The sequence below is a fragment of the Triticum urartu genome, chromosome 7A, assembly GCF_056163025.1.
Source record: "Triticum urartu cultivar PI428250 chromosome 7A, HENAU_Tu73, whole genome shotgun sequence".
In the NCBI taxonomy this organism is placed as follows: Eukaryota; Viridiplantae; Streptophyta; class Magnoliopsida; order Poales; family Poaceae; genus Triticum; species Triticum urartu.
Window position 1 is genome coordinate 81,166,757 of NC_141879.1, and position 12,947 is coordinate 81,179,703.

At 42.1% G+C, this 12,947-nt stretch overlaps 1 protein-coding gene across 1 annotated transcript; it reads right to left on the minus strand.

Annotated features, from left to right (window-relative positions):
* Positions 1–1,866: 1,866 nt before the first annotated feature.
* Positions 1,867–8,490, minus strand: LOC125522058 (disease resistance protein Pik-2). The gene is made up of 3 exons (XM_048687131.2): positions 7,173–8,490; positions 6,201–6,953; positions 1,867–4,264 (listed from the first exon to the last, which is right to left on the minus strand). The coding sequence occupies exons 1-3, from the start codon at positions 8,235–8,237 to the stop codon at positions 2,276–2,278; spliced, it is 3,807 nt and encodes a 1,268-aa protein (XP_048543088.2). The 5' UTR covers positions 8,238–8,490; the 3' UTR covers positions 1,867–2,275.
* Positions 8,491–12,947: the final 4,457 nt, after the last annotated feature.

Sequence of the window (12,947 nt, forward strand, 5' to 3'; positions counted from 1 at the left end):
AAGTTTCCCCGGCAGAACAGCTCCGCCGGAGCCCTATATTGGTTCCGCCAAGGTTCCGCCTCGTGGCGGCGGAGTTTCTTCCCGAAAGCTTGCTTATGATTTTTTTCTCGGACGAAAGACTCCATATAGCCAAAGATGGGCATCGGAGGGCCATCAGGGGGCCCACGAGGCAGGGGGCGCGCCCAGGGGGTAGGGCGCGCCCCCCACCCTCGTGGCTGGTGGGTGGCCCCCCTCTGGTACTTCTTGCGCCCAATATTTTTATATATTCTGAAAAGTGCTCCCGTAAAGTTTCAGGACTTTTGGAGATGTGCATAATAGGTCTCTAATATTTGCTCCTTTTCCAGCCCAGAATTCCAGCTGCCGGCATTCCCCCTCTTCATGTAAACCTTGTAAAATAAGAGAGAATAGACATAAGTATTATGACATAATGTGTAATAACAGCTCATAATGCAATAAATATCGATATAAAAGTATGATGCAAAATGGACGTATCAACTTCCCCAAGCTTAGACCTCGCTTGAGCCGAAATCGAAAAATATGTCCACATGTTTAGAGATAGAGGTGTCGATAAAAATAAAATACGTACATGAAGGCATCACGATCATTCTTAAAACATCAACTTATATAATTCTTGTCATATGATCTTTTATGGTAGAGTAACAATTCAATCACAATTTCAAGTATAAATATTAAAAAATCTGAATTTTTTTGACAACAAACATTGATGTGTGTTACACATGCGTGCCAATTTTTGTGATAAAATGACATTTGTGGAGGCCTCAGCAAAAAAGACAAAATCATGCTCGAAAAAAACTGCTTTTGGAAGCATTTTGGAGCATCGATTTTGTTTTTTTCACCGAGACCTGCATGAATGTCATTTTGTCATGAAATTATGCACGCGTGTGAAAAAGACATCAATGGTTGTTGTAAAAGAATTTCAGATTTTTTTTTGAACATTTTAAATATTTTTTTGATTTTACTGTAGCAAAGGGTGCATGTGAGCTCGAGTTCACAAGAGCACTTTCGATTATTAAGAGCGTTTATATATCAACAGTTAATGTAGGCATATATTCTTACTAGCTATGGTCATGCTTAATCACTAAAAGATTAAGTGCATTCAGATGTCTTTTCTAATCAATGATTTCTCAAATCTCCTATTTATTTATACTGATACACAAATCCTCTAGTGGCTATTAGTTAACAAATACTCCCTCCTTCCTGGTTTATAGGGCTTATATCAAAAATTTCGGTTTCCCGTTTTATAAGTCTCAATTTGATTGTTCCCCATCACATGCAAGGATTATGAGAAACTTGACCAATACATATACTTCATGCATGCATGCATTGCAATTAATGCATTGATAAACACAATTCTTTGAGGAAAATGAGCGCATTAATTGAGTGCTTTTATAAACCACGAAAATTATTCCACCACTCATCATTTACCTTGGTTGGTGAGATTTTTGAATTGAGTTCTGTAAACTGGAAAAGAGGTAGCAGTATTCAACATTATGTGCTTCAAATATAATATAGGAACATTATATGGTAAGATGTGTGCATTTACCTATTTTCCATGCTAATTTGTGTCACCGTTTTACTTTGATCTAAAGTACTCACCAATTAATTTGAACTTCACATTTTTATACATAAATAAGTAGGAGATAGCAACTCAAGGGAAGAAATATTTAAGAACTCATTAATTAGAAAATTGTCTCTGTATATTATAGGCACAAATTGTCTCTGTATAAATAAATAGATAGCAGCTCAAGGGAAAAGACATCTATTGTGCCTATAATGATTCCTCAAATCTCCTATTTATTTAATCTCACTAATTCAAATTGTCCGTGTATATTATAGGTGCAATTTTTTTGCTTATCATGTCAGAAAAGATAGCAGCTCAAGGGAAAAAATATTTCATGTTGGAATGCAGATTTCAAAACACACTTAGGTAACATTAAGGAAGCTGTTACAAGTGATACTTAAAAATAAATAATAGAACATGCATCTGTTACATAAGGGCATCCGCAATTGGGGTGGGGAGGCATCTTCTCTTCATGAAGGGGCGATATTTTCACGTCCAGGAATTGGTTCATCTCGTAGCAAAGAGCAGAGACAAACTGAGCTGAAGCTTGGTTGACATATATCTGACGATAATGCTGTTTACCTTTTCCTAAATAAACATATCAGACAATTCAAAACTGTTGAGTGGCAGCATGTTGGCAGTTCAAAACAAGTAAGCAGCAGCAGGAACATCATACTCCTTCGGGAGCTTAGGTCAGTCCATCTTGAGAACAGGTCGCTTCGGATTTGAATGAAGCTGCAAGCGCAAGTTTTGCACTAAGTCGGCTTTGTAGTTGTGACCCTCGAGCAGAACTTCCTTGAGGCTTCCCAGAAATGCTAGCCCAGAAAACAACCCAACTCTGGGGTCTTCTTCAAACTGATCGTCATCGGTTTTTTCTGAAACGGCGCCTTCTTCAGGCTGATCGTAATACTGCAGCAGCTCAAGCTTAGGGGTGGCTCCCTTTTCAAACTCCACCGATTTGAGCTTACCTGGGAGACTCAGCTCTAGCACCATCAGGCTCGGGAATGATGCACCCTGACGAAAACGGAGATGGACCTCTTCGCCCCCAAGTGACTCTTTCCGCAGACGCAGGATGGCAAGGTTCGGTAGGCGCCCAAGGACTTTTATTGCCGCATCATGGTCCTCTATCCTGGAACTCCGCAGCTTGAGCTTGGCCAGATTTTTTAGCCCACCGTTGATCCATGCCGGCAATTCGACCAGGTTGCCATACAGCTTCAGACTCCCTAGGTTTTCCGGAGGTGAGGAGAGGCCATCCAAGCAGCCAGATAAACCCGGCTTACCCTCCGACTGCACCAGCAGCGTCTCTAGGCTGCTGAGGTTAGCCAGTGCTGAACATAGCTCTCCGCCGTTGCTCTCGTCCACGCCAGTCACTCCCAACTTGCGCAGCCCGGTGAGACTAGCTACCTCTCGCAGGGTGGCCTTCCTCCTTGAGATGTTCACCACACCCAACGTGTGCAGGGCTCTGAGCCTGTGGATCCCTCTGGGCACCACAACACCACGTGGGCTCCGGCGTGTCGCCAGCATTGGCAGATACGAGCAGCAGCACGTGGTGCAGACGTCACGCCTGTTGGTATCCCCGTCCATGCCCATGGTCTCCTTCAGAACCTGTGGCGCGCAGCATGCCACGCAGAACACCGCCGAGGCGCAGGTCAGGATGCATTGCTTGCTCCTCATCAGCTTCGGGAGTTTATCTGAATACTCTTCACAGACATATTCATCGTTGCTCCCGACACCCCTCGCACGAACGTGCTGTAGCTTCCTGAGCTTGATGATGGTCTTTGGCAGCTTGATTATGTTTGTACCTGTGACATCTAGTGTCTGGAGCTGCCTCAGGTTACCCAAGGAACCTGGCAGGTGATAAATTCCATGACATCCTCTCAGGGAAAGGTATCTCAAGTGGAAAAGCTTCCCAATATGCTTGAGATGATGATCAACCAGACCTGAAGTGTCTTCCAAGTCCAGCACCCGCAGCAACTTCATCTTGTCAGAAATGAAGAATGGCTTCCACTCCCCAAAAATTGTTATGGATCTGACACGAGACAGATCAACTGTACTCTCAAATTCACTCTGGTCTCCCTTCCAGTCGTTGCTTACAGAGAGGTGACGTATTGTGCCTTGGCTACTTAAGTTGCAACCTTCCTCCAATCTGAAAACAAGATTTTCCTCCATTGACTTTGAGATGCCAATTTCACGAATAATATCATGGAGTTGGCAAGAGTCAATTTCTTTTCTACTATGACGTGATTGCCGGGATGGCAGGATCATGCTCCTGCTTATGAGGTCCATGAAGTAGCTCTCTGCTATTTCATAGGAAGACCTGCCGCGCACCGCTCCTGAGTAGCCCTCTGCGATCCACCTCCGCACCAAACGTGTTAGCCTAATCTTGTAGTCTTCAGGAAAGATTGGAAGATACAAGAAACAAGCCTTGAGATGATAGGGTAAACCATCATAGCTTCTGAGAAGGACTGTTCTTATGGTGTCAAGCTCTGGATTCATCTCCAACTCACTACTAAGATTCTCATTCAGTTTTCTCCACTCCTTGGCAGTTTTTGGTTGGTTTGCCAAGAAGCCACCTATGGCGACTATTGCAAGAGGAAGACCATTGCACTTCTTCAAGATTTGTCTGGCTTGTTCAACCAACTCAGGATACAGCCGATGCCAACATTCATTTTCCTTGAATACCTGAAATTTGTACACACAAGTGGTTATGGTTAAAATACAAATCTATCTATTATATTATTCAACCAGAACGAAAAGAAGCAACTACGTTCATCCACTTTGGCTAGGATACTTTTTTTTTATCATGGTGGCCTAGATATAGAGGTGCACATAAATCTGATTATGCAGAAACCCACTTAGGTGGATAAGACAGAGTAAATGATTATCCTGTGGACAAATAATAGGAATGCAACTCTATTATATATGAATTAGAAACTGAAAATAAGAATAAAAAAATAACAATTTCGTTTCAATAAGAACTCTGCATAATGTCCAAAAATAGCTAGATTATTGAACTAAAATTTATGTAGAAATAGCATGTGATTTGTGTATGAAGTGCATTTCAAACAAGAACTGAAATGTGGTGCACAAACAAGTTAATATGAAAATTAGCATCGTGTGATAGTTAAAATTCAGATACAACTTAACAATGATAGCAATTTGATCTCTATTCAATGACATGAAATACGTAGTTAGATATATCACTATGTATTGGTTTGGCAGTTACTTGACATGAGTAGAACATAAATGAGTGGAGACATGAATGAATCTATAGCCACTTGCCGGGTTCATAAAGTTGATGGAAATAGTAGGCAAGAATAATGGATGAGGATAATGTGTACAAGGCATGCATGAGAATGTGATATGTGTGGGATGGAGAATATCTTTAGGAGGCAGAAGCATGCTGTACTGCAACAATAAGGTAGGAAGCAAAAAATCATGTCAAATGTACTAACTCCCGTAGGAAACAAAAGGGTGTCGTGGGCTAGAGCACTAAGCCAGGAACAATACATCATGTCAAGTTAATAAGTCATTTCCGTTGTGCGGAACAATACATATACACTATTAGAAGGGACAAGCTACGACAAAAGTGAGAATGAATGTTTTAGCAAATTTTGCATGAAATAAATAGAGAGTTTTGTGGGTTAGTATAAATATTACCATGGTTAGTATAAGGGATAAGTATATTTTTCGTCCCTCAGTTTTTTCGAAAGTATAAAAATGGTCCCTCAACTCCAAAACCAGCAAACTGTAGTCCCTCAATTTTTAAAACCGGATAAGTTTAGTCCCTCATACCACTTTGGCTGATTTTTTTGCTGACGTGGACTGGTTTTTGTTTGGAACAGTGGGACCAGCCTGTTAGTGGTCGAAACTTGAACAGAGTGTGGTCTAAAAAAAAGACGTGCAAAAAATATATCATCCGTCGACTGACTCGAACGGGGCACCTCGTGCTAAGTGCAAGCACGGGCTAGACACCCATCGAGTAAGCATTTTTGTAATGCAGACAAATACACTGTATTTCATATTTATCAAAGCGCACCTGACATGATAATGGATAGAAATAAAATTCAGCTTCATTATCTCATATATCCTTATACTGAGAGATACTTTCTTATTTATTTTTCTTATACTCGAACATGGAATGCCGGTGCAGATGAGTACAGCGAACATGCTTAATATCTGCAAAACTACAAAAGATTTTATACTTGTCTGTGTAATACATAGTATCCGTGGTGTGGTGGTTACCTACTGATCTAGCTTGTTTCCAGTATTAAATTCAAAACCTGTGCAAATGCATTTTATTTTAAGCTATTATTCTTTCTTCCTAAGGCTGACAGGTGGGACCCTGCAGATTTGTACACGCTGATGTGACCGCCCAGCCTGTACAATGCATCTAGTTTTAGTCAAAACCACTCCCCGTCTGAAAAAAAACAGTCAAAGCGGTATGAGGGACTAAAATTATCCGGTTTGAATAGTTGAGGGACCAAATTTTGCTGGTTTTACAGTTGAGGGACCATTTCTATACTCTCGAAAGAGTTGAGGGACGAAAAATATACTTCTCCCTTAGTATAAATATCAAATAAAGCAAATGGAGCATTATCATGACTTCTCTAAGTACCTTTTTTGTGAAGACAAGAAGTGCATGCTCCTTAGTAAGACCTTTGAGGTTGTATACATTTTCTTGTTTCTGCCGTGAACAATGACGGGCAATAGTTTCTTCTCTTGTGGTGACTATGATTCGACTTGCATTCTTTGTTTGAGGTAAATTTTCCAATATCATGTCCCATTCAGTGGTAGATGACAAATCGTCGAGAACAATCAACCACCTCTTTTCTTCAGGAAGACGGCCCAGCTGATTCTTCAGCTCTTGAACTGACAGCGACATTGTTTTCTTCGCTGTGTCATTCTCGTCAGAAGTTTCTGACACCATTAGTTGCATAATTAAACTCCTAAGGAGCTCCTCGATATTGAAAGGCCTCATGATTGTGACGCAAGCACGTTTCTTAAATGTGCCACTGAGTTCTTGACCTTCATAGATATCTTTGACAAGAGCAGTCTTCCCGAGACCACCCATTCCCCAAACAGAGATAACCTGAAGTTCTTTGTTAACTGAATCCACAATTAGTGGGAGGATGCGAGATTTTTCTTTCTCCCTCCCAACAACTTCAGATCCCTCTAGAGCAGCCGTCATCGACAGGATGCGACTGAGGCTCCTTCGGACTGCATTCTGTCCACTTGCGGCATCTTTAGCTTGATCACCAGCCGGTATCTCACAGATGGGCACTGAAGAGATTGCTCTATTAGTAGTGGCAATGGCTGCTGCATTTGAGCTTGACTCTGGCTCCATTGAATTTGCTCCACCTTGAGGTCTCTAAACAGTAAACGCAAGCAAACAATCATTAGGTATTGTAACATTTCATTGGCAGCACTATCAATCTCCTAATCGTCAATGATGTGAGTGTGTAATTTATATACTTACAGATTTGAGGAGCGCTCATTTGGTCAATAATTTAAAATAATTTCTTTACACCAAAATTAAGGATGTAACATGAATGAGTTTGATGGTTTTTGAGCATAGAAAATATATTACCTTGTGGTAGAAAACATAGAGAGTCTGATCAGAGGATAATTGCTTAAGCTCTGAGACTCGGCATTCCTGGCCGATGCATAAGCTTGCAACTTCAACTTGCTGTGTGGCCACAATGATCCGGTTCCCATTACTGTTGCCTGGAAGGTAAGTTTTAATCCAGTCCCAATCTTCTATGCTACACAGATCGTTAAGAACAATCAGATAACTCTTGTTATTCACATGCTCATTGAACTCATCAATCAATTCTTCTTCCTTCATCATCAGCATCTTCTTGAGAACTTTAGCCCCTAATTCTCGACAACTTCGTCCCTCAGCTGCTAATTCTGGAAAAGAATATCCATAGAACTGCCGCATAATGCTTTGCATGAACACGATCGGGTCGAAAGGATGCATAAGCTTGATCCAGGCACGGCATTCAAACGTGCCCGAATCGTCATACACCTTCCTTATCATGGATGCCTGCCCGAGAACGCCACATGTTCCCCACACTGAAATCACTCTAAGATCCTCCCCCTGCTCCTGGTCGATGAGTTGGGCCAGATCTACCCTCAGCTTCATGGCACGCCTCGCTTCGTTGACACCAAACATTGTAGCACTGGCTTTGCTGACTGCAGAGTACTGCTTGGCGGCAGCAGCCACGGACTTTGAGTCAGCGTCAGGGCCCCTGATGAGGTGATAGCGCAGGTTCCTCTTGCTGACATCCTCGACCTTGGCTCGGAGATCCTTCATCTCCACGGCCACATGACGCCGGTCAAGCAGCGTCCTCAGGATGTGCCACCAATAGGACGGCTTCTCGAGGCGAACGGCGAAGTCCTGGAGGCAGTCCTCCACATCGTAGCCCAGGTCGCGGACCTGCTTCACCCAGGTCTTGACCACCTTGTTGTCGTCTCGGTCGTCGTGAGCAACCATCAGGAACGACTGCATCATCTCAAGCTCGTCCCTGATGAAGGCCTGGTCGCACTGCACTCCCAGCTGCAGCGCCACCTCCTCTGCAACGGCAGATTGGGCATAGCTAACAGCTCCGTTCACCACAGACTTGCCCACGCTCAGCACCGTCGCCTCCATTGCTCCAACTCTCCTCTCCTGTTCACTCCTATGGCTGTTGTGTGGATCTGAGATAAAAATGCTCAGTGTGGATCGAATGGAGTAGCTGTGCGCAGATGTATTCACAGGAGCAGACAGGTAACCAATAGTAGTACAGAAGAGGGGTTGTTGGGAACAATAAATTTATCAGTCCTTGCAGCTTGAAGACCATATGAAATAAATTACGCACAGGAGGGGTTGTTGGGAACAGTAAATTTCTCATCAAGCCCTTGCAGCTTGACGACCATGTGAAATAAATTAGGCACGTGAGGGGTTGTTGGGGCCTGACCCAAGCATGCGAGCTCATTTGCTAGCTAGTGAGAACATGACAGACTGAGGATGCCTCAGCTCAGCAGTCCTATCTGCACGGGCACACTTTTTCAGTAAGAGAGCAAAGACAGTTGCATGTTGTTTATTAGAGCTGGCCGGCTGGAGTACTTTGTTTACTTACTTTATTGCTAAGACTATTAATGGTTGCATATTGGAGCTAATCCCATCATAAGTAACAACTTGAGCCTCTAATGGTGATTCTACTTGTTTCCAATTTTTGATATTACCAAACTAGTCATTTCTTCATCAAGAAAGAAACTGTTTTACTCTCCTCTTCCTTTTCAGTTTTCACATCAGTATCCTACCTCCAAAAGAAAAAATCAAAGCTTTGCAGAGTTCACTTGGCAACGCTCACAACCCAGTTTTATAGATGAACTTCAACTTTGTTGGTTCTGGCTCGAGGCACTGCGCCTTCAAACTGTAATTTGTGCACTTTCATTTTGAACTGTAAAAATGGTTGAAGAAGCAAACTGACATAAAAACGGAAAACTCAGTTTCACACAAAAATTATAAAGCAGCCAGTACCAAGTAGTATGAGGAGTGAACTTACGTTGCAAGAAACCGGATTCCATATCGAAGATGCGAGTGGGGAGCAAACCAAGCGTATTAAAACAGATGCCATGCTACCCGACGATGTAACTCCTTTCAGACAAAACAAGGGTCTTGTAATTGATTCCCGTAGACCGTAGCATCACTCAAAGATCATGTTTTAGAATCGATGGATGAAGATGCCACGAAGGGCCCTACCACATGCAAACAGAAAATTGCAAAGTAAATCAGTCAAATATGTACAAGGACTGGCAGGCAGATTTTTCTCAAGTAAGTGAACTGGAGAACTCAGTTACCTGATCTACTAAGCACAAAAAGGGATAACTGAGCGCCAGTAACTCAATATTGCACAACTAAAAAATGTATATATGTTTGAGAATATAAAGGGTTAAGAAAAACAAATATATACAGTAGACCAAAGGTTGATGTACGCTTCTGAGATTCCCTCCTCTAAAAAAAAAACATCCTCTTTGATTAGCAGGATTTCTAAAATGCTGGAATAGAATGGCATGGCATCATCAATACTACAGGATTTCATATATGTTTGATTGTGCACAGGAAAAACAAAGGATTCTTTACATGAGGTTTGACTGGATAATTTTCTTCCTATGAAATCTAATACAAATGAATCCTAAGGGAAAATTCCAATAGATTACAATCCTGTGAATCAAACAAGACACAGGAAAATTTTCTAAGGTTTAGAATCCTCTAAATTTCCTGTAGAAATCCTTTGAACCAAAGAGGCCTCATACCCATGTCATGTTCGCACCTAAAAACATAAGAGTATGGGCCTCATTCAGCAATAAATTTTTAGACTCGGATGCATGCAGTAAATAATCAATTTCTCATCAAGCCCTAGCAACTTGAAGATCATAAAGCAAGAACAAGGATCGATGCATATGAAACAAATTACGCACAGGAGGGGTTGTTGGGATCTGACCAAAGCATGCGAGCTCATTTGCCAGTGAGCCGTCCTTGTGAGACTTTGATTAGCTGGTGAGAACATGACAGACTGAGGATGCCTCAGCAGTCCTATCTGCACGGGCACACTTTTTGAGTAAGAGAGCAAAGACAGTAGCATGTGGTTTATTAGGGCTGGCCGGCTGGAGTACTTTGTTTAGATACTTTATTGCTAAGACTATTAATGGTTGCATATTGGAGCTAATCCCATCATAAGTAACAACTGGAGCCTCTAATGGTGATTCTACTCATTTCCAGTTTCTGGTATTACCAAACTATCACTTCTTCATCAAGAAAGAAACTGTTTAACTCTCCTCTTTCTTTTCAGTTTTCACATCACCACAAATAATTAGGTATCCTACCTCGAAAAAGAAAATAAGTATCCAAGCTTTGCAGAGTTCACCTGTCCATGCTCACAACCCAGTTTTATAGAATAAACTCTAACTTTGTTGGTTTCCGTCTCACGACGCCTTTGAACTGTAATTTATGCACTTTCATTTTAAAGTGTATAAATGGTTGGAGAAACAAACTGACATAAACACGACAAACTCAGTTTCACACAAAAAATATAAAGCAGCTAGTACCAAGTAGTATGAGGTGTGAACTTACGTTGCAAGAAACCGGATATGGAATAATGATCGTATATCGAAGATGCGTGTGGAGAGCAAACAAAGCGTATTAAAATGCACGCCATGCTACCTGAGCATGTAATTCCTTCCATACAAAGCAAGGGTCTTGTAATTGCTTCCATTAGTATCACTTAAAGATCATGTTTTAGAATTGACGGATCAAGATGCCACGAAGGGCCCTACCACATGCAAACAGAAAATGCAAAGCAAATCAGTAAAATATGTAAAAGGAATGGCACGCAGGTATTTCTCAAGTAAGGAAATAGGAGAACTAAGTCGCCTAATGTAACCACATAAAGGGATAACAAAGTGCCAGTAACTCAATATTTATAAGAGAAGGTTAACAAAGGAAAATGTATAGTTATATACAGTAGCCCAAAGATCAATGTACACTTCCGAGATTCCCGTTGCACATTAGGCAATAAATTTCACACTTCGATGCATGTAATAAATAATCAATTTCTCATCAAGCCCTAGCAGCTTGAAGACCGTAAAGCAAGAACAAGGATCGATGCATATGAAACAAATTACGCACATGAGGAGTTGTTGGGACCTGACCAAGCATGCGAGCTCATTTGCCGATGAACTGTCCTTGTATTTGAAAAATAAGTCGACTGACAAAATGACGACATGCATCTTCACATTCAAACATCACTACAGAAAATATCACCAATAATATCAAGCCATACAAGATGAAACATTCACCACTTAAAGCTCATCCTTCAGTCAAACCTCTACAACTGGATGGAAAATCATCATTGAAGCTAGAACCAGACCAGTGTTTGCGTAATGCTGTAATAAGGGAATAGGCACTGTTTGTTGAAACATGAAGTTTTTTCCGTATCCTCAATGTGGGCATTCGCGATTTCCTCCTGTGATTTACAGTACTAGTATGGTATGCATAACTTGGGTGTCCGTTGTTGTTCCTGGCCCAAGAATGTGATACCTCCACCATATTGTTAGCTAGCATGTGGCATTCATCTATACTAGAAAGCGAGCTGTTGGTGAAGTAAGGGGTCAGGCATATGAGGACCTCTACCAACGGTTAGGCATGAAGGAAGGCGAAAGGGACATCTATAAGATGGCCAAGATCCGAGAAAGGAAGACGAGGGATATTGGCCAAGTCAAATGCATCAAGGACGGAGCAGGCCAACTCTTGGTGAAGGACGAGGAGATTAAGCATAGATGGCGGGAGTACTTCGGCAAGCTGTTCAATGGGGAGAATGAGAGTTCTACCATTGAACTGGACGACTCCTTTGATGAGACCAGCATGCGTTTTGTGTGGCGAATCCAGGAGTCTGAGGTCAAGGAGGCTTTAAAAAGGATGAAAGGAGGCAAGGCGATGGGCCCTGATTGTATCCCCATTGAGGTGTGGAAAGGTCTCGGGGACATAGCAATAGTATGGCTAACCAAGCTTTTCAACCTCATTTTTCGGGCAAACAAGATGCCAGAAGAATGGAGACGGAGTATATTAGTACCAATCTTCAAGAACAAGGGGGATGTTCAGAGTTGTACTAATTACCGTGGAATTAAGCTGATGAGCCATACAATGAAGCTATGGGAGAGTCATTGAGCACCGCTTAAGAAGAATGACAAGCGTGACCAAAAATCGGTTTGGTTTCATGCCTGGGAGGTCGACCATGGAAGCCATTTTCTTAGTACGACAACTTATGGAGAGATATAGGGAGCAAAAGAAGGACTTGCATATGGTGTTCATTGACTTGGAGAAGGCCTATGATAAGATACCACGGAATGTCATGTGGTGGGCCTTGGAGAAACACAAAGTCCCAGCAAAGTACATTACCCTCATCAAGGACATGTATGATAATGTTGTGACAAGTGTTCGAACAAGTGATGTCGACACTAATGACTTCCCGATTAAGATAGGACTGCATCAGGGGTCAGCTTTGAGCCCTTATCTTTTTGCATTGGTGATGGATGAGTTCACAAGGGATATACAAGGAGATATCCCATGGTGTATGCTCTTTGCGGATGATGTGGTGCTAGTTGACGATAGTCGGACGAGGGTAAATAGGAAGTTAGAGTTATGGAGACAAACCTTGAAATCAAAAGGGTTTAGGCTTAGTAGAACTAAAACCGAGTACATGATGTGCGGTTTCAGTACTACTAGGTGTGAGGAAGAGGAGGTTAGCCTTGATGGCCAGGTGGTACCCCAGAAGAACACCTTTCGGTATTTGGGGTCAATGCTGCAAGAGGATGGGGG

Excerpts from the sequence above, each read along its gene's own strand:
- LOC125522058 (XM_048687131.2), bottom strand. The coding sequence starts at position 8,237 with ATGGAGGCGACGGTGCTGAGCGTGGGCAAGTCTGTGGTGAACGGAGCT. Across the intron at positions 6,954-7,172 it reads TCTATGTTTTCTACCACAAG|AGACCTCAAGGTGGAGCAAA; the intron begins GTAATATATTTT and ends TTTACTGTTTAG. Across the intron at positions 4,265-6,200 it reads TTCTTGTCTTCACAAAAAAG|GTATTCAAGGAAAATGAATG; the intron begins GTACTTAGAGAA and ends TACAAATTTCAG.